This window comes from Mustela lutreola, chromosome 7 (genome assembly GCF_030435805.1).
Source record: "Mustela lutreola isolate mMusLut2 chromosome 7, mMusLut2.pri, whole genome shotgun sequence".
Taxonomy (NCBI): Eukaryota; Metazoa; Chordata; class Mammalia; order Carnivora; family Mustelidae; genus Mustela; species Mustela lutreola.
In genome coordinates, this window is record NC_081296.1 from 54,577,862 (window position 1) to 54,598,824 (window position 20,963).

Sequence of the window (20,963 nt, forward strand, 5' to 3'; positions counted from 1 at the left end):
TCGGTTAGTTCTCCCAACAGTCCTACGATGCCAGCATCATAGAACTAAGGTCGAGAAAGCTGGGGTGCAGAGAGGTGAAGTGATTTGCCCAAAGCCTCATGGCCAAAGCCCTAAAACTGACACCCATACCTTCCTGAAGTGCAGGCCGCTTCCTCAGCTACAGCTGCTCCCTGTAAGGAGTGGGCTGTGTTCTCTTTCTGAGAGAGTGACAGAAAGAGACAGAACACCCTGTCATCACTCCATCCAGGCCGATGTAGTCAAAGAGGCACATGCCTCTCACACTGGAAGGCAGACAGAAGAGAATTGTCAATGGGAAAGGGGGAAAGCCTCGATGATATTGGCTGGAGAATGACTGGTTCCTAATTCCTGAGTAACTAGAGTGAGCTTCCCTTTGCATCTGCAGAGGGAGGAGGCTGAGCAGGCCCTTCTCTGGGGAGGCCCCATCTCTCCTGGGGAAAGAAGGACAGTCCTCTCTCCCAGCCAGGAAAGCCAGTAGGGTGCCAAGACAATTTAATGGGGAGAGAGTCATCTTTTCAGCAAATAGTGCTGAGACAACTGGATATCCATAGGAAGAAGAATGAATTTAGATCCCTACCTCACATCATTCACAGACGTTACCTCTAAATCGGTCATAGTCCTAAATCTAAGAGCTAAAACGATAAAGCTTAGAAGAAAATGTTAGGTGTAAATCTTAGGATCTGGGCTTGGCAAAGCTCTTAGATATGACAACAAAAGCCCAAGCAGCAAAAAATAAAATTAACCAAATTGGGTGTCATCAAAAATAAAAACTTAGGGGGCGCCTGGGTGGCTCACTGGGTTAAGCCTCTGCCTTCAGCTCAGGGCATGATCTCAAGGCCCTGGGATCGAGCTCCACATCGGGCTCTCTGCTCAGCAGGAGGCCTGCTTCCCACCCCACCGCCCCGCCTGCCTCTCTGCCTACTTGCGACCTCACTCTCTCTGTCAAATAAAGAAACAGAATCTTTAAAAATAAATAAATAAAAACTTAGGTTCTTTAAAGGACATCCTTTAAGAAAGTGAAAAGACAACTCACAGAATATACTTGCCAAACCTATATCTCACAAGAAACTCGTACCTAGAATATATTACGAACTCTTTCAACTCAATAATGAAACTAGAAATAACCCAACTGAAAAAGTGGGGAAAGGATTTGAATAAACATGTCTCCAAAGAAGATGTACCAGTGGCTAACAAGCTATGAAAAGTCATCAGAGAAATACAAGTCAAACCGCAATGAGATACTATTTGACACCCAGTAAGTTAGCTATAATAAAAAGAGATGATGGGGCACCTGGTGATCCAGTTGATAGAGCATCTGACCCTTGGTTTTGGCTCAGGTGGTGATCTCAGGACCCTGATCTCAAAGTTGTGACATTGAGCCCTGTATTGGGGCTCAGCAGGGAGTCTGCTTGAGATTCTCTCCCTCTGCCCTTCCCCTGACACGCATCTTGGCACGCCATAAATAAATAAATAAATATAATAACAAGTGATCACAAGCATTATTAAGGATGTAGAAAAACCAGGACCCTCCTAGATTGCTGGCAGAATATAAAATAGTGCAGGGCTTTGGAAAAAGTCTGGTGGTTTCTTAAGAGGTTAAGTGTAGAGTTATTAAATGACCCAGCAATTCTACACCTAGATGTATATTCAAGAGAAATTACAACATAACAACCATGGGCACCTGTTTGCTCAGTGGCTTAAAGCCTCTGCCTTCGGCTCAGGTCATGATTGCAGGGTCCTGGGATCAAGCCCCGCATCGGGTTCTCTGCCCAGTGGGGAGTCTGCTTCCCCCTCTCCCTCTCTCTCTGCCAACTTGTGATCTCTCTCTCTCTCTGTCAAATAAATAAAGAAAATCTTTAAAAAAAAAAATAACAACCACACACACACACACACACACACACAAAACATACAACCACACAAAAATGTGCACATGGATGTTCATACTAGCCTCATTCATAATAGCCAAGAAATGGAAACAACCCAAACAAAACAAGAGACACCAACACGAAGGGATATTATTTGGCAATAAAAAGGGATAAAGCACTGATCCAGTCTACTACTTGGATAAGCCTTAAAAACATGATGTGCAATGAAAGAAACCGGTCACAAAAGACCACATATTGTGTGTTTCCATTTAGAGGAAATGTCAAGAATTGGCAAATAAATAGAAGCAGAAAGTAGTGGTTGCTTAGGTTTGGGAGGGTGGGGAGCTGTGGGGTGATAGCTAATGGGTACAAGTTTCTTCCTTGGGGTAATAAATACATTCTAAAAGTGATGGTTGCACAGCTCTTTGAATATACAAAAACCATTGAATTGTGCACTCTAAATAGGTGAATCACGTAGTATGTGAATTACACCTCAGTAAAACTTGACCTGTCCCAGCCCTTGGACTCCACCAATATCTGGGCAGCCATTTGGAAGTGATCTGAGGGTGTTGAGGAGGGGGAGACTCACATGTGCTGAGCATCCACTCTGTCACGGGCTTTGTGCAGGCTGAGACTAGGGGAAGGGTTTTCAGGACTCAGAAAGAAAATGTTTCCTTAAATTTTGTACCCTAGGCATGTCAAGCCCCAGACCTGGGTATGTGCCCTACTCCCAGTAGGTTATTTAATCATTATAACGTCACTGTAAGACGCGTATGACTACACTGCTGATGTGGGTTTGAAGACTCGGAGCAGAACCAGGATTTGAACCCAGGACTCACTGGCTCCAAGGTCCGTCCTCTGTCCAGCCCTCCCCCATCATGCCAAGTGGAAAGAGGCCCCGGGAAGGAAGCCCCTCACAACCAAGGAGAGTTCAGCAAGTCTGCCAGCTGTTTCCTCGCCTGCCTGCCAGGGCCTGGCCCCACCTTCTTCTTTTTTAAAAACGATTTTATTTATTTATTTGTTTTGGAGAGAGAATGAGAGAGAGTGTGTGCCAGGGGACAGGCAAAGGGAGAGGGAAAGAGAATCTCCAACAGACTCTACCCTGATCAAGGTGCCCGAGGCAGGGCTTGATCTCAGGACGTGGGGCTGATCTCAGGACCCTGACCTGGGCTGAAACCAGTAGTCAGACGCATAGCCAACTGAGCCACCTGGGCACCCCAGTCCCCACCTTCCAAGAGATCAAGGCTTTGGGGGCTCTGAGCAGTCTTGCCTGAACCTGTGAGGATGGTGGGAATTCCAGGACCCCCCAGTCATCACCAGGGGCACAGAATGTTTTACTCTTGAAACGGGCTACTAGACACCAAGGATGCCATTTAATCATTATGGCCAGCGAGTCCCCTGGAACCTGGACTGGGGCTCACAGCCTTGACGCTCAAATGCTGTTCACTCATTCAATCAACAAATATGGTGAGTACCTACTGTATGCTGGACCCTGTTTTAGGCTCTGCAGGAATACAGTAGCAAATATAACATTCCAGAGAGAGATTCAGAAAAGACAAATAAATAACTAATTGGGACGTATTAACTGGTAAGCAATCTAACAGCGAAAACAAAAATGTACGAGACAGAGGAATGGGGCCCAGGGAAGCAGGCAGGTTAGAGGAGGTACAGTGTTGTATCCAGAATGCTCAGAGACTTCTGAAAGGCAGACACTGGAAAGAGAAGTGAAGCCAGCCTGCTCTGTGTGTCAGAAGTCTCCAGGTGCCATTGAATTTTCTTGGTGTATTACTTTGGTTCAGTAGGAAGTTTCTACATGCCCACAGAGTCCCCATGCTAAGGACCTTGGAAAGAGACTTGTGGTTAAGCTGGTAATGACCAGAGGGGAGCCACTGGAGGGGAAGGTAGTTGGGATATGAGCACGGACATAAACTAGAGATCTGGAAGGAAAGGAAGCCCTGGGGCCAGCCCAGCTACGGGCCCAACTTCTTTCCATATACCTCAGCTCAGGTTTTGGAGGCTTCAATGTCTGGTTGAGGCAAAGAAATCTGGTCCTGAGCTCCCCACTCAGGCCCTCCCAGCCTAACTTGCTTCCCCAAGTGCAGAGCTAACCCCAGGATGAGCAAAACCAGACGTTAAGACCTTTGAACTTTTCCCAAAGACTCTTGGCTCTGGGGTCTACATTCAAGCAGGGGTGCTCAGGTCCCACTCTCCACCCTTCACCCCTGCCTCCGGGCTCCAGAAGAGAGATGAGCCTCCTCAGCGGGTTAATCCTTCACTCTGCAAAGGTGCTGGTCAATGTGTCCGTTCTGCCTGCAGATGCAGGCAGATAGTGAAGCCAAGTGAAGGTCCGCGTCACCCAAGTGGTGGACGGAACTGCCTCTGGGCCTCAACTTCCCTTGCTCTTTCTGACGACCAGGAGCTGGGAGTCTTCCACGGGGAGGAACGCTGGCCTGGCTTCTGATTCCAAAGAGCCATGTCTGGGCGACAGAAGCCCAGAGTGTGCAGCCTCGGGCAAGTCCCGGCGCTCCAGGAGCCTCAGGCTTTCCGGCCGCGTCCAGAGTGAGGTGGGTCGGGAGCTCTGAGCTCGTCCTTCGCGCGGATTCTGGGGCCCCTGCCTCTCCCGGGACCTCAGCACTGCTCAGCGGCGGCCCAGCAGGCCCCGCCCAACCACCTTCACTGGCTCTGGCTGGGGCCGCGGCGCGGGGTTCGGGTCTATCTGACCGTCGGATTAATATCCAGATATTAAGTAAACAATAAATTAGCAAAACTACAAGAAAATTTTACAGCCCTTTGCATTTGGCAATCATTGAGTGTTAATTAGAAATTCATTACAATTAAAACCCTGCCTAAACAGGGCCTGCGCGCCTTAATTACATCTGATTTTTAATTCAGAATACGTGTTTACACAGTAAGCGCTACGTACCCCATGATTATCCCCAATCCTCTTTATACTGTACTAATTATGTAAATTAAACCTAATTAACTGACGAAAACTGCCGTTAATTCAACTGGTAAAAGATATGTGCTTGAGGAGGAGGCGCGGCCGCCCAGCCCCAGCCCACGCCGGAGCGGGAATGGGCACCCGGGCCCCCGGCCGCGTGGACGCGACGCTGGGGACGCGGAGGCAGAGCGGACCCGGCGGGGAGGTGAGGGGAGCACGTGATCCGGAGTCCGGCCCTCCGACCTCAGTCCCACGCCGCAATGGATAAAAGAGAATCCGTGCTAATGGGGGTCAGAAAGACCAAGGGCATTGAGTGCCACGGCCTCCTCAGTCTCTGCACTGGGCCGCAGGACCCACAGTGCCGTCTCAGGAAGATGGGTCCCACCCTCGGCAGTCTGAACCCGAGTTCAAGTCCCAGCGCTGCCCGCCGCACTGGCTGCCTGAACCTGAGCAAGTGACCTGGCATTGCTAACCTTGTTCTACCAGCAGCATGCGAGGCACATTTGGCGTCTGGGAGATCAGTCTGCGTCCCTTATTGCCTGGGGAACCTGGGTGGGTTGGCTTTCACTATCTGACCCTCAGTTTCCTTCCTGTAAAATGGGAATAAATGATCCCTACCTAGTCCCACAGCCATTGTGAGAACCTGCTGTGCAACTGTAAAATGCAGTTTACGGTGATCCAATGATCCATCCCAACTGGATGCTGGTCCAGAGCAGAGCCCAGATCCCACCCACGACACCCACTCACCAGAGACCATTGCCCCCCAAGCGAGCGATGTCACCTCCCCAGCCTCTCTTCACACGCCTTCAGTCTTTCTCCAGCTCAGACCCTGGATTGAGCGTTGGGTGGGGTCTGCGAAGCCGGTCTTGGGTGCAGAGAGCTGTCTGCAGCTTGGTGCTGAACGGAGATGCAGGGGCAACCCTGCTCAGCCTTAGTGCCAGAACCCGGGAGGGAACTTTTGTCTGAGAAGTCCCCAGGGGCCCCGGGGCCAGGCTGCCGGAAACGCCCTAGAGGCCGGCCCGGAGGCGCTGTTGGCCCCCACAGTACAATAGAGGCAGGACACAGGCCTTGCCCCTCCTCTTTCCACTCCCACCTCCTCAGTACCCCGGGGGCGTCCGGGCTCCGCGATCGTTGTCACTACCACACCGAATTCTGAGATGCCTTTTAAAAAATCATTAGGAGCCTAAGAATAATTACCGAACGGGATTGTAATTATGGGATGGGGGAGGCCGGGCAGAGGGAAGGGGGATGAGCAGGTGGAGGCTGGGGGCGGCTCTCGGACTGGGACGGAAAATGGGTTCCTGTTTACCTCGAAGGGAAGTGTAACGGGGCGGGGGAGGGCAAAGAGAGGTAGCATTAAAGCCGGACGGAGGCAAAGCCTGGGAAAGATGCATTAATGGAGGGACCAGAAGCAGAGAAAAGGGCTGAGCAGGCTCTGAGAGAAGAGAAAAAAGAAAGCAGATCCAAGAGGGAGAAAGACGGAAACTGAAGGAGGTGAAAGAGCGAGATGCCGCTCTAGAAGGGCCACCGCAGAGCAGACAGAACCCTTAAACTTGGGGGTAGTTTCTGAGGACTTGGATAACACGGTAGCCAAGGGAGGGGGTGACAAAACGAGTCAGGCCGGGCCCCTTTCTCCAACAGCAAGGCCTGGGCAATCCATTCGCGCCCTCAGAGGATTCTCCCAGGGTCCCTGGGAGCCAGGGCAGAAGAGGAAAACAAGAGGAAAGAAGTGGACTGACGAAGGAGAAGGAGTGACGGAGTGACTCGGAGCAGGCGGAATGCGGGAGGGGAGAGGGACTGTAACCCAGAGCAGAAAGGGAAAACGACGGGGCGGGGGCGAGGGCGACCCCGCGCCGCCGGCCGCGGAAGATTTATGGCACCGTTCGGGTTCCAAGGACAGGCTGCGCTAGCCGCTGCTGCCAACGTCGGTAGCCACAGTGGCCGCTGCGCCCCCTGCCCGGGCGGCCCGCCGCGCCCCGGGCCATCCCTGCCATTATTAACTTCTGTTTGATTAGGGTAATTGTTCAAACTTAGGCTGGACAGTATGATTAATTACAGTTTAATTAACGTGTCCATTAAGGACACTTAATGCCGTGGGGGGGGGGTGAGGGGGCGCCCGGGTATGAACAAATAGGGAGGGGGGGGAGACTGGTAACTCAAATGAAGTAGAGGCGGAGATTGAAAGGGAGAACACGGTGACCCAAAGGGTAGTGGAGGAAAAGAATAGTGAAGACAGAAACCTACAGGCACAGAGGGGAAGGAGGAGGGGAGAGAGATGGAGCTTTGCAAAGAGAGAAGATGCCAAGGGGTGTCTGGAGCATGGGGCGGGGGGAGGGGGGCTAAACCCCTACTACGGGGAAACTGAGTTAGCAGGAGAGCTGGAGCAGACTCTAGCAGCCTCCTAGAAAGTAGTTGACCCCCGGTGTCTCCCAAAGATGACTTGGTTCCTACTCGGGGCAGGTCGCAGTTGATGGGGGAAGCAACCAAGGCGGGGGCGGGGGGGGGTGGCCCAAATCCAATTCTACTACTTAGTAAAGGAGTCGTCCCTCCCCAGGCTGGTGTGTCCTGACGCCTTCCAACCAAATCAGAAGCGGTGGAGAAGTTGATTCTGCCCCTTCCCAGCTATCCCTCCCCCCTCCGCCCCCGCCCACACCCTTCTTTCTGCCTAGCAGGCCTCTGGTTACCCAAGTGGCTCCCAGGGGCCACTCTCGGGATCCACTGCTTTGGCCCAAAAGTGCGATGCCCTCCCTCACGCCCCTTCCTCCAGAGCCTTCCTCAGCCCGGTCATCCGGCCTTGGCCCAGACAGAGGGCTGGGGCCTCCCCTACTTTATCCTGGGAGGCAAACTTTGCGGCCCCAAGCCCTTCCTCCCTCCTGTCCCCTTTGGCGAGTGTGGGCCGCAGGTGCCGGGCGCAGGGCGCAGGTGTGCGGCCGCTTACCTGGGGCGCGCAGGCCCGGGAGCTGCAGGAGACGGCGGGCGCGGCGCGTGGCCCGCGGGCTAGAGGACCCTGGGAGGGCGCGAGTGACTGCGCGGGCGGTGGGTGTGGCGCCCCGGCTCGCAGCTGTCAAGCGCGCCCGCCCCGCGCCGGCCTCGCCACTCGGGCTGTGACCGCGCCGTGCCCGTCGCCGCGCCATGCGCTCCAGGCTTCGGCCTCGGCTCCGGGCCCGTCCGGGGCCTCCGGGGCAGCGGCGCAGGGCACACGTCTTCGCTCAAGGGGCCCTGGCGTCCAGCGCCCGCTGAGAGCCCGCGTCGCGCGGGAGGGGCCAGCGGGGCCGCGGGTGTGAGCGCGAGGAGCCCGGGAGCGCGGCTGTGCGCGCGCGCGGGGAGGGGCCGCGCCGTCACCCGGAGAGCCCGGCGGATCCCGGACTCCCGCCCGCCGCTCCGCCCGCCGCGCACCTCCTCTCACCGCTCGCCCGGCTCCAGCCGCCGCCGCACGGTGAGTACCCGCGTCGGGTCGCCCGCCGCCCCCGCGCCCTGCCCATACAGCTCTTTTCGTTTAGTTCCGATTTGGGTTCTTGTGGCTGTTGTTTTTATTATACCTAAGGACTCCATCGCATCACTCCCAGTGCTGTCCGCCTCCCGCCTCGTCGACCTCTCCAAGCTCACCCCTCAAGCCCCAGGAGCCGGAGAGGGCTCCTCAAGGCAGCCCTGGCGGCTGCTCCTGACCGCTGCGTACAGCTCATTGCCCGGGCTTTCCGCTCTGGCCCTCGAAATTCGGTTCCTTTTCTAGGGCCCCCCTTCTCCTGGTTCTGGGGCCCATAGCCCCCTCCACTCCGGAAAAACCCGCGGGGCCCCCAGACCCTCAGCTTGGGGAGGACGCGCTCTGCTCTGAGGCGCACCCTTCACTGCATGCGGGCAGGACACTCTTGCCGATTTCGGGAAACCGAGAAGACATCGTCATTTCCCAGAGCCTCGGAGCACCCCCACCCCTGTCACCTTCCCAATCCCGCCTGAGAGCTCTTCAGGGGGCTGCGGGGCTGGCCTCAGCTGGGGAGTTAAGACAGTGTTTTTGCCTCCTGAGATGTTACAGGGGACTTTAACGTGAAAGGAGGGTCAACTTGTTTCAATTCGATCCCCGGAGATAAAGATGAAATAGACAGATAACAGATAAATAGCTTGATACTTGAAGAAGGTACGAAGACAGATGGGAGAAAGAGGAGCGAGCTGGGAGAGACAGGCAGCTCAGGGACAGATACGATCGACAGATGAGGGGCACCTAGACAAACAGAGGGAGGGAAAGAGACAGACAGAAGAGCCCAGTCTTTTCCATGAAAGCTTTTGAACTCGGATCCCCAGTCTCACTGGAGCTGCCCCTCTGAAAATGGATTTGCCTTTTCTGATGAGTTTAAGAGAGGGGCCCTCAGGGTTGAGCTGCCTCCACCGCAGGAGTGCCTGCAGCCTAGGGCTGGATGAGAGCCTTTGGTGTCTGAGGACACGTGGCCGGGCCAGGCGACCTAGAGGGCTCCAAGCATCAGTCCCTGGGTCCTTCTGCTGCCACAGTCCACGGGAGAGGCAACCACCCTGCTTGGGCCAGAGATCAAAGCGCGGGACCGGCAGCAACTTTTGACCTGGAGCCTTGTGGCTCCGAACACCCGCCAGGATTCTTCTCAACCCATATGAATTGGGAGAGCCCGGCTTGAAGTATACTCAGGAGACGCCCCCAAAAGAGGAAGCCCGGAGCCGGGAGAGACTGCATGTGGCCTGAGCAGGAAAGGCATATCTGAAGAAGGAGGAAAACTTAGGGAGTGGGCTGTTGGAAGCAAAGGAGAAGTGGCTCCTGAGAAACTTCATCGAGAACCCCTCTGTCCCCACGCGCTGACCCGGATGGAAACAAGCTTTGGTACGGAACGCAGCTAAAAATGCAGAAAATGTGGTTAGGAACTGCGTGACCCTGGTCGACTGATGGCTGGGAAAAAAACGGTTTGTATTTCCAGCCGGTATCTTTCTTCTCAACGAACGTGAGGCTCTGGGCGTGAGAGGAGAAGCTCGGGTTTGTGGGACCAGTGCTGCTATCCTCGGGAACCGGCTTGGCACGGAGCTGGGTGCGGTGTGGGCCGCCCTGGGGCTGGGCGCACACAGCGAGCTTTGGAGAGCCGGATTCAGCACCGCGAACAGCGGTCCTTTCAGCCTTTCCCCCGCCACACACACACCCCTCCAAGGCCTCGAGACCCTCCTCCTTCTCTTTGCGCCCCCCCCCGCCCCCTGCTGTCTGGAGATGGGCAGTAACCGCCCCTCCCCCCGTCTGGATCCCTCCCAGCGCCTCCCCCGCCCGCCCTCGTGCATGCGCGACTGAGCAGAGGGGCAGCGGTCCCCGAAGTCCGGGCTTCAGGACCCGGGCGGGTAGGGCAGGCTGCGAGGGTAGCCAAAGGCACACGGATCTGGACGTTGGGAAGCCTGGGTTCCGAAATGGCTTTGCTGTGTGGCCTTGGGCAAGTCACTCTCCGTCTCTGGGCCCCACTTCCTCCACAATCCGAAAACAAAATTGGGTTCCTAGCTGCCGGGCTTCCTGAGGTCTCAATTACCCCTTCTTCTTCCCCAGACCCCAGGGGCTTTTGTTGTGGCGCCAGCACGGTCTGAATAACAAAAAGGCTCCCGTCCAGGGGGCGAATGAGCTTGGACTCCGGTTAGCCAAGTTCCCCACGAGCCCAACTCAGTGCGCCCGGCTGGGCGGGCCGGAGCCACGGTGGCGCTGAAAATGGCTCATCTGCTCTTTGCTTTCTCTGTTTCGCAGGAGCGGCGGCATGGAGGCTCTCACCACTCAGCTGGGGCCGGGGCGCGAGGGCAACTCCTCACCCAACTCTAAGCAGGAGCTGCAACCCTACTCGGGCTCCAGCGCTCTCAAACCCAACCAGGTGGGCGAGACGTCGCTGTACGGGGTGCCTATCGTGTCTCTGGTCATCGACGGCCAGGAGCGCCTTTGCCTGGCGCAGATCTCCAACACTCTCCTCAAGAACTACAGCTACAATGAGATCCACAACCGCCGTGTGGCCCTGGGCATCACGTGCGTGCAGTGCACGCCAGTACAGCTGGAGATTCTGCGTCGGGCCGGGGCCATGCCGATCTCGTCTCGCCGCTGTGGTATGATCACCAAGCGCGAGGCCGAACGCCTGTGCAAGTCGTTCCTGGGCGAGCATAAGCCGCCCAAGCTGCCGGAGAACTTCGCCTTCGATGTGGTGCACGAGTGCGCGTGGGGCTCCCGTGGCAGCTTCATCCCCGCGCGTTACAACAGCTCGCGTGCTAAGTGCATCAAGTGCGGCTACTGCAGCATGTACTTCTCGCCTAACAAGTTCATCTTCCACTCGCACCGCACACCGGACGCCAAGTACACACAGCCCGACGCCGCCAACTTCAACTCGTGGCGTCGTCATCTCAAACTCAGTGACAAGTCGGCCACAGATGAACTGAGCCACGCTTGGGAGGACGTCAAGGCCATGTTCAATGGCGGCACGCGCAAGCGGACTTTCTCGCTGCAAGGAGGCGGCGGTGGCGGCGCTAATGGCGGGTCGGGTGGGCAGGGGAAGGGTGGTGCTGGCGGCGGGGGCGGCCCGGGGTGTGGCGCAGAGATGGCCCCAGGCCCGCCGCCCCACAAAACCCTGCGCTGTGGCGAAGACGAGGCCACCGGGCCTCCTGGGCCCCCTCCTCCCCATCCGCAGCGGGGACTTGGTCTAGCCGCAGGAGCCGGCGGACCGGCGGGCCCTGGAGGGCCTGGTGGCGGCGCCGGCGTACGCAGTTACCCAGTGATCCCAGTGCCCAGCAAGGGCTTTGGCCTCTTGCAGAAACTGCCCCCGCCGCTTTTCCCTCACCCCTACGGCTTTCCCACGGCTTTCGGCCTCTGCCCCAAAAAGGACGACCCGGTGCTAGGCGCGGGCGAGCCCAAGGGAGGCCCAGGCACCGGGAGCGGCGCGGGTGCGGGCACTGGCGGAGGCGCGGGCGGGCCAGGATCCGGCCACTTGCCCCCGGGGGCAGGCCCTGGCCCGGGTGGCGGAGCCATGTTCTGGGGTCACCAGCCCTCTGGGGCGGCCAAGGACGCAGCGGCCGTGGCTGCAGCGGCCGCCGCCGCTACCGTATATCCGACGTTTCCCATGTTCTGGCCGGCGGCAGGCAGCCTGCCGGTGCCGCCCTATCCAGCTGCGCAGAGTCAAGCCAAGGCCGTGGCGGCCGCTGTAGCGGCGGCGGCGGCGGCGGCAGCTGCAGCAGCCGGCAGCGGCGGCCCCGAGTCCCTGGACGGTGCCGAGCCCGCCAAGGAGGGCAGCCTGGGCGCAGAGGAGCGCTGTCCGAGCGCTCTGTCCCGCGGGCCGCTGGACGAGGACGGCGCGGACGAGGCGCTGCCGCCGCCTCTGGCCCCACTTGCCCCACCACCGCCGCCCGCACGCAAAGGCTCCTATGTGTCGGCCTTCCGACCTGTGGTCAAGGACGCCGAGAGCATCGCCAAGCTCTATGGTAGCGCCCGCGACGCGTACGGCACGGGGCCTGCTCGTGGGCCAGGGCCGGGAGCGGGGTCCGGCGGCGGTTACGTGAGCCCAGACTTTCTGAGCGAGGGCAGCTCCAGCTACCACTCCGCCTCGCCCGACGTGGACACTGCTGACGAGCCCGAGGTGGACGTGGAGTCCAACCGCTTCCCTGACGATGAGGGCGCTCCAGATGAGACCGAGTCGGGCGTACCCAGTGCGCCCAGCACGGGAGGCGGCCCGGACGCCGACCAGCCCGCAGGGCCCCCGTCTACCACCTCCTCGGGCGCCGACGGTCCCACAGACTCCCCAGATGGCGGCAGCCCTCGTTCCCGGCGCCGCCCCGGGCTGCCCACCCCCAGCCGGTCATTTGGGGACCTGGCGGCCGACGACGTGGTGCGGAGACCGGAGAGGAGCCCGCCGAGCAGCGGCTATGAGCTGCGAGAGCCTTGCGGGCCGCTGGGGGGCCCCGCGCCGGCCAAGGTGAGCCCAGCGCCTGCCTCGCTGGTGGCGCCTCCCCGCTTACCCCTCGGCACCTCGGGGATGTGGGGCAGGTACTGGCCTAGTTAGGGACAGGAATCGTGTTTGGAGCAGGCGTTCGAGCGCGGCAGGCCCCAGCTACTCTGGGTAGGCCCAGCTTTGGTAGCGCTGTGGAACTTGCTGGGACCTCCGTGTAAGGGTTTCGGAAAATCGGGGAGGGGGGTGTGCAGGCCTGAGAAAGGGGTGCTTTACATTTTTGTTGGTTGAGGGAGGGGTGGTGGAGACAGGCAGAGACTCTCAGTAACACAGACAGAAAGAAAAGCGGTCTGTGGAAAGAACGCCGGGTAGATAAAGGGACCCAAAGCCAGAGAAAAGCGCCAATGGCACACGCACCCAGACGGGGATCAGAGTCCCAGGGAAGACAAGCTGATGAGGAGAGGACAGGGTCTTCCTCAGCCCGGGCCCCAGCAGTACCAGTCCCAGAATCGTCCTCCACCCCTATAAGTAGTTTTCTGAGTCCCGTTGAACTCCAGCCTTGGGAACCGCAGGGTTCACTGGTAGGCAGCTTTCAAGACAGCTTGCAGGGCAGCAGAGGGGCTCCCAGGTTTGCTGGGCCACGGGTTCGGGTGGGGACTGTGCAACTAAGCTGAAAGCGTTGGCCGTTTGAAAGTGGGTGCGCACACCTGTACATTTCCATTAGGTCCATTAAAACACGAATCATTAGCTGGATGCGAAAGGCGTCTTTTATGCGGGGACTGGGCGAGGGCTGGCGGAAGATGCCGAAAGGAGTTGGGGGTGGGGGCTCGCTGTGAATGGTCCTTGGCTTGAGAGCCGCTTTGTCTTTCTGCTAATTTATCGAGGGCGCTAATAATTATCGTTGACGCTACTACGGTGATGCAATGCGGCCTCCGAGGGCGCCAGGCTGCGCCGCGTGCCTCCTAGCGTCCGGGGCGCTCGGGTCCCGCGGGCTAGCTGACCGCCGCCTCCCCTCTCAGCGCTCTCTCGGCCGCGGCGCAGGGCTGAACGGCCCTGAGCCGCTTCAAGCGCCCCCCTAACCGCCTGTCATTTTCGGCCGCCGCAGGTGTACGCGCCAGAGCGGGACGAGCATGTGAAGAGCGCGGCGGCGCTGGGGCCCGCGGCCTCCTACCTCTGCACCCCCGAGGCCCACGGTAACGCCCCCAGCCCCCCTGCCGAGGTCGCTGGCCAATGTGACGTGGGGACCACGGGCGGAGGGCCGGGGCGGAGGGAGGGGGCTGCGAGGAGAGATGAGAGGAGAAAAAAGAGGCAGAGAAAGCGAGAGAAAGAGGGAGCGGGAGAGAAAAATAAAGGAAAAGGAAGCCAAGAGAGAACTCCCAGAAACTTCCATCGTTTGGTCACTTAACAAACCGACCTGTCCACCGCACTACACACGCTCATGTGCACCTCACACTCTGACTTAAATCCTTTTAAAAAATCGCTCCTGGCACCTCATTCAAGTCCTCTCATTTATTCGGCAAATGTTTGGCCTCGAGGTCCTCCGTGGGCAGGCCGGATTAGGGCGGAGGGTGCGGGCGCTCGGCTGCGCGCTTGGACACCCCTAAATCGCCGCCGTAGCTGCGACCCAACCCCGGGGGGAGCCTGCCTGTGTGCCGGGCCCGAGTGCCTCGAAGAGGAGGGGCGGAGGGCCTCGGAAATCCAGGCAATCCAAGCCCGAAAGGATATCTCCCCCGCTGCCACCCCGCGCGGGTCGCCGCCTGGGCCGCGTTCTCGGCGGGAGCGGCGCAGGCAGACCCGGCGGCCACGCGCGCTCGCGGTGCCCCAGTATCTGCGCGCGATGTAGGTCGCTCGTCCCTGGTGGGCTCGGCTGCTCGTCTTGTTCTTTTCCGAGGGGCTGGGGAGGGGGCGTGGAGCGCGAGATGAGCAGACCGCGCGCGGGGGAGGGGGTGCCCGGCCCAAAGCCTGAGGGTGCAAGCCCAGGCGCACAGCCGGGAACCAGCGGCGGCCACAACGCTTTTAATTAGAGCTCGGGCGCCCCGACCGTGGCAGCTCTGGCCGTATCGGGGTCACGGTTTCTTTGCTTCTCCTTGAAACTCGGTTTATTGCCTTTAAGAACCAGATAAGGAAGACAATCACTCGACCGCCGACGATTTGGAAACGAGGAAATCCTATCCAGACCAAAGGAGTATCTCCCAACCAAGTCCCGCAAATACAGACCGAGGTGAGCCCTAGGACCCTCGCGCACCAACCCCACCCGGAAGCTGGGGCCCAGGTCGTCCAGGTTCCAACTGGCTTCGGCTTGCGTGGAGGACTTTCGATAGAGCGTAAGCGGCTGCTGGTCCCCTCCTGAGGCTGGCAGACACAGATTTAAACAGCGCGCCCGAGGTGCAGGCCCGGTTTCCTGAGTTGCTGTCCTCCTTTGTGGGTTTGGGGCTCTTCCGGGTAAGGGAAGGGGCTCTAAAAGGAAACGAGAGACACCATCACCGACATGAAGCAGGTCAGAGGGCACTTCCTGCCCTATGACCGCCTAATTTCCTGAGTCCACTGTCCTTCTTCAGTGGGTCACTCTCTAAAATGAGGGCTATACCCCTAAAATGATAGCTTGGAAGGTAGGTGGTACTCGATGCCTGTAACTGTCTCTTGTAAAGACAAATGATCTGGAGCAGCTGGGTGACTTAGCACAGTTCCCGGCAGCTCACTCTTCCCCTCCCAAGGCCTCTCTCAGGATAGAACCCTTCTTACCTGCCCTTGTATCCCAGGTGAAGATGGGCTCACCCTGGATGTCACAGGAACTCAGCTAGTGGAGAAAGATATCGAGAACCTGGCCAGAGGTGAGGTTAAATCTGTGAAATGGGGGTCCACCCTGCTTGGGGGAGATGACCCCTTCTTGTAGGGGAGTGTGTGGGAACACAGGGCTCTCGGGGGATCAGATTTCACTGAGTGGAAAGGACATTCCTTTGGGCACATGATGCTGGCATAGAGGTTTGGGGGGGGGGCGTGAGGATGGGGAGAGTGAACCAAACCCCCAGAAGAAGTTCATTAGAAGTTTGGATTTCCAAGGCTGGCCTGTCTGAAGAGCTCAGTGAAAGAGTGCAATGAGTAATGATCCTCAGTATGTGTAACAAGGAGATAGAGCAATCGGGGTCTCCCAACCTCACTGGAAAACAGGACTTTTTCTGAAAAGCAAGATTGCAAGGAGATTTATTTAAGGAATGTCTGAGAGGTTATATTTTTCCTGGAATTAATGCATAATCACCACCCCCCAACATGCCCTAAATGGGGTGACGATAGAGCCTGTTTTCAGAATGGGATCCTGGGGTAGCTGCTCCATCTGCAGGGGAGCCGTGGCTTGAGGCACAGAGGACAGGAACCTCTGACCCCACTTTGCTCTTCTACCTCCCGTTTCTATGTTTCCTCAGCACCTGCTCAGAGTGGGATTTCTCAGAGAGCCATCCCATGGGGAAGACCCAGATCCCCCATAGCTCCATGGTCAGGGCAGACCCCCCCACCCCGCCATCCCTTTGTAGCTGGCTCTGAGGGCACGAACGGAGCTCTCCACATCCACCTGCTATCCATCACGCTACTCTCAACCAGCCAGGGGATGGGCTTGGAAAGTGGTGTAGGAGGGGGGAGAAGCATTGGTGGTCTTCCACTCTTCTAATCACAGATTATACAGGACACGCAATCACCTTCAGCATCATTGGTGCTTTATATGAGAGCTCTTAGTATGGATTTGGGGGCCTGCCCCCCCCCCGAAATTGTGAACAGGCTATTGTGAGTACAGGTGCTTTTCTGGGGCAGGGGTCCAGGTCTTTCACGAGATTCACCCAGCTCTTAGTGTTGAAGGGAACAATTAGGTGTGTCATTTGGAGGGGTAAACCAAGTCCTGGGCCAGCCTCTAAGGTTAGGGAGTTGGGAACGACTTAAAGCAAAAGCCGGGCTGGTTAGCCCAACATGGCTTCCATCATCCTGAATTTAATTCCCTTGGGCAACCTGTCTCCTAGCCCTTTTTGCTCGCCCAAATCCTTTGGAAGCGAATGGGAAAACAGTGTAGAGGGCCTCTACCTCCTGACCCCACCACCTCAGGACTCTGGGCCAGGGCGGGGCCTGCAGGACCTTGGTGGTGGGAGTGGGAGTGGGGGATGCCTGAGCCCCTCGCACTCTCCTTTACTCCTATTCTCGCCCCCTCGCAGACGAATTGCAAAAACTGCTCCTGGAGCAAATGGAGCTCCGCAAGAAATTGGAGCGAGAATTTCAGAGTCTCAAAGGTACCCGTCCCCCCTCCTGACCCACCCTACCCCAACCCACCCTCACCCCACCTCAGCTCGAGAGCCTTCTTCCTGCGCTCTCCGACCCCAGGTCAGGGCAGCCGCGGCTGCGCGCCAGGCACCAGCCGCAGAACCCTGCTTTTCCGGGGTTTCCCGCTAGGCCGGAGACGGAACGGGTGGGGGCGGAATGGGGAGTGGGGAAATGGGGCCGGGGGAGGGGGCTGTGCGTCACAGCTCTCACTTAATCAATTTGCACAGATAATTTTCAGGATCAAATGAAGAGGGAATTGGCTTATCGAGAAGAAATGGTGCAACAGCTGCAAATTGTCAGAGGTAAGACGGGAGTCAGGTGAGCGCGTGCACGGGCCGTAACTGCCTCTCTTCTGGCAGGAGCCGCAATGTTGGCTCAGTCATTTGGATTTAAATTGAAGGTAATTTAACAATTATTTTTTTTATTTAATATCCTTTGTATACTCTGATTAGCCTCAGAATGGCAAGCGAGCCCAGCAAACGGCTTGCAGGCATCATTACATGGAGTGATTGAACTTCTTATCGCGGCAATTTCCATGGTTTCTAAATTAAAAATCGAGGCGTAAAATTACCTGGGAAGTAATGCCTAAGTTTGCTTTAATTTTGGTTAGATCCGTCTGCCTTTAAGCGCCATCCCAGGCCTTTTCCTCCCTCCGCCCGGCTGCAGGTTGGAGCATTGGTGCTCCCTCCCTCGGTCTCCCGGATGTGTTTCTTGGAGGAGCTGAGCGCTGGGGAGAGGGTGAGCCCGGGGCTGTGACCCCGGCCGGCTGGAGGGTGGTCTCATTTCCTCACCGGCCCCTCCCCATGTCTTCCAGACACTCTGTGTAACGAACTCGACCAAGAGCGGAAGGCGCGCTATGCCATCCAGCAGAAATTAAAAGGTGCGGATGCCGGGAAACAAAGATAGGACTGTTGCCGGGCTCTGGCTGTGCCACTGAATGAATGAATGATGAATGAATGATGGGCAGATGAATGGACGATGAATGAGCTAATGAGTGATTGAGTAAATGAAGGGGCTAGTGAGAGGGGAAGACCAGGTCTGCCTAAATCAGAAGCTGAGAGGAGGGAAGTGCGAATGTTTTAAATGGGGAAATAATTCTAGAACGGTAGAATAGAGAGAAAGAACCCCTTGAGCCCTGGACATTGGGAAATCTCCCGTGGGATCCAAATCTGTCCCTGGGCAGATTAACTTCCCTCTTTGTGTGCCTCAGTTTCTTCTTCTGTATAATGGGGCAATGCACCAGCGCACTGGTTCTAAATCGCCAGGTTCTCTCTCCTACACTCCTATGGTTTTTCTGACCTGCTCACTTGAGAGCCCTCCAGTCCCAAGGGGGTGGGTGAGACCAGGGCGGGCAGGGAAGGGGGCCGAGTGGAGGGAGCCCATATGCCGCGCAGGCAAGGCTGGGCAAGCAAAGTGCCCAACTTAGCCCGCCCGACTGTCTTTCCAGAAGCTCACGACGCCCTGCACCACTTCTCCTGCAAGATGCTGACGCCCCGCCATTGCACTGGCAACTGCTCCTTCAAGCCCCCGCTGTTGCCCTAGGGCCGGCCCCGCCGCGCCCACGCGCCCTCAAGCCATGCTGCTCTCTTCTTGTAAATACCCGCGGCCGCGGCGGCCGAGAGCGAGGAACAAGCCATTCCGACACGACCGATGTACATACAGCCTCCCGCCCGCCCGCCCTCCTCCCGGGCGCCTTGGCCCAGGGCCCCTTCTTCGTTTCCAAGTGTAAATACCACCTCGCCCCACGGTTTAACTCCAGGGCATCGGACCTCATGGGGTTAACTGGACCAAAGGGGGTAAGAAAGGGGAAAGGGGTGTCTCCCCCGCCCCACACAGCCTCGGACCCCCCAGTTGTATACACAGCGTAGCAACTTCGCCGGCGCTGGCCCTGCTCTCCCCTGTCCCTTCCATTCTGAAACTTGTTCCTAATGACAAAGTGGCTATGTGCAATGGGTATAAATGAACTGTGAGTCTCTCTGGGTTCAGTATTGGGTTCCGTTTTATTTATGCTGTAAATTATTTTGCTTCCTTCTCCTGGACCTACTTCCGGTCCCATTTTGCATTCCCCTTTGGGTTTTGTCTAATTTTTTTCCTTGTTAACCTCTTGATGTAACAGCACTTTAAAAAGGGCGACGACTCACGAGATGGAGACCACCTTGAGCCTATTTGGGGAGACCACCCTGTATCCGTGACTTTTGTTTTGTTTTTAATAAAAAAAAGAAATCTGTCACTTTTTGGGGCTGTGGCGGTGGAGGTGGGGGTAGGGGTGAGGGAGGTGGGGGGCGGCGGGTTGCGGGACGCGCAACAGGTGCGGCTCCAAGACCTCACGCGCGAGTTCTGACGCTACCGGTCTGAGAATCGCCGGGCTCGGGTGGGCGGCAGCTAGTGCCCCGACCTCTCTCCCAGTCCTTCAGACATACCCAGTGTGCCTCCAGGCCACCCTCTCCCCGCGTTTGGGATACTCCCTTGAGCCTCTTGGCCCGAGGTAAGAGGACTACCGCAGCCTCCGGGGTGCCATGGTCTCTGACTCTTCCCTGCAGCTCTCACTGGGGCCGAGGATTTACTCCGGCCCTTTCCCACGCCTGTCCCACCAGGGAAGTCACCCCCGCGCGCCCTTGCAGACGGGACGCTGCCGGGAAGCCCAGGTTCAATCAATATTGCCGGAAGGCACGCGCCTCGCCCGCCTGGCCAGTCAGCGCTGGGGTGGGGCGGGGGGCGAGGTACGTAGGGTGGACCTCGGCTGGGCACGCCCGGAAGGGAAGGGCGAGACTCCGTGCTCGTGCACAGTTGTCCTCCCGCCTGCCCCTCCTCTACCCCAAAGGAGCGAGGCCTGGAGGGTTTAAAGGTTCTGTCCGTTTCAGTCCGAGAGGGTGTAGGGGTGTGGGGGGGGGGGGGTTGTGTGTGTGTGTGTGTGTGTGTGTGTGTGTTGGGTTGGGTTGTTACTTGGCCACGGTTCATGAGACCTCACCTTGCTACGGGCCTCCCGTCGGCCTCAGTTTCCACAGCGCACCTGCTGGTTAGGCTAAAGATAAAGGACGGAAACTGCAGCGCGCTTTTTTGGGCAGCGGAGGTGGAGGGAGAGTGTGCTTGGAGTCGGAAAGTGCCCGGTACTGGGGATAATTGACCCCTGGCTTCCAGTTTCACCTCCTCGGCTGACTCTCAAGGATGCGGTGTCGCTCCCTTTATTACTCTAGGCCTCCGTTTGGGCTCACATAAACTAATACTCGGGCCCCCTACCCCCTCCGTCTGGGACGGGAGCTGGGCGCCGGGCAGTGAGTCGAGGCCTGGACCCGCGCCCCGACTACCCCCGCCTCCAACATTCCGGGGATCTCCGCGCGCTTCTCCGCCCCTCCCCTCGGGCCTGGCGGTCTGGGCTGCGCGGGCGGGGAAGCTGGATGTCGGGGCGCCTGGAGGGCCTGGGGTGGGGCGCAGGCCAGGACTCCCCGCGCGCGCGGCGGAGTCAGGAGGCCGGTTTCCGGAGCCCCCGGCGCTGGGGCTCACAACCCTACTCCAGTCGGCGCAGAGGGCTCCGACTAAACTGTCAGGTGTCACCCAGGGAAGAAGTCCTCGGAAGGCTCGCGATGTCCCAGCAGGAACCTTCCAAGGAGCAGGAACATTTCTGTGGGTGGAATTAACCAGATCATTGGCCACTGTACCGACGGGGAAACTGAGGGCGCGAGAGGAAGTGACTTGCGTCCTCACGGCGTGTGGGGGCCCGGCGGTGGTGCACCCCAACAGTGCAGGTGTTGAGGAGAGCGCGAGCCTTGACTCCCTTGGCGTGAGCACGCCTTTGGAAGCCGCACTTCCAAAGTGGGAATGACAGGCACTGCCCAGGCAGGAAGTTCCAGGGCCGCGGCCCACACAGAGGAGCCCAGCTAATATTTCTCTTCACCTTCCCTTTCCGAATTCCCCCGAAGTGGAGGGGGAAAAGGCCGT

The 20,963-nt window shown here is 57.9% G+C and overlaps 1 protein-coding gene across 4 annotated transcripts; it reads left to right on the forward strand.

The window, feature by feature from the left end:
- Positions 1 to 7,789: 7,789 nt before the first annotated feature.
- On the forward strand, positions 7,790 to 19,235 carry SKOR1 (SKI family transcriptional corepressor 1). Of its 4 annotated transcripts, none has more exons than XR_009355433.1 (9): positions 7,790 to 8,260; positions 10,556 to 12,755; positions 13,834 to 13,921; positions 14,842 to 14,949; positions 15,488 to 15,559; positions 16,922 to 16,996; positions 17,255 to 17,329; positions 17,694 to 17,907; positions 18,475 to 18,562. XR_009355433.1 is itself a non-coding variant. In XM_059180916.1 (9 exons), exons 2-9 carry the CDS (start codon positions 10,566 to 10,568, stop codon positions 18,567 to 18,569), a joined length of 2,769 nt encoding a protein of 922 aa, XP_059036899.1. In that variant the 5' UTR covers positions 7,791 to 8,260; positions 10,556 to 10,565; the 3' UTR covers positions 18,570 to 19,235. The 4 variants fall into 4 exon arrangements, 3 of the variants coding, with proteins under 3 accessions (XP_059036899.1, XP_059036900.1, XP_059036901.1); XM_059180916.1 differs by having other exon boundaries at positions 7,791 to 8,260; positions 17,842 to 17,907; positions 18,475 to 19,235; XM_059180917.1 differs by lacking the exon at positions 7,790 to 8,260 and adding an exon at positions 9,327 to 9,664 and having other exon boundaries at positions 17,842 to 17,907; positions 18,475 to 19,235.
- The last annotated feature ends 1,728 nt before the right edge of the window (positions 19,236 to 20,963 follow it).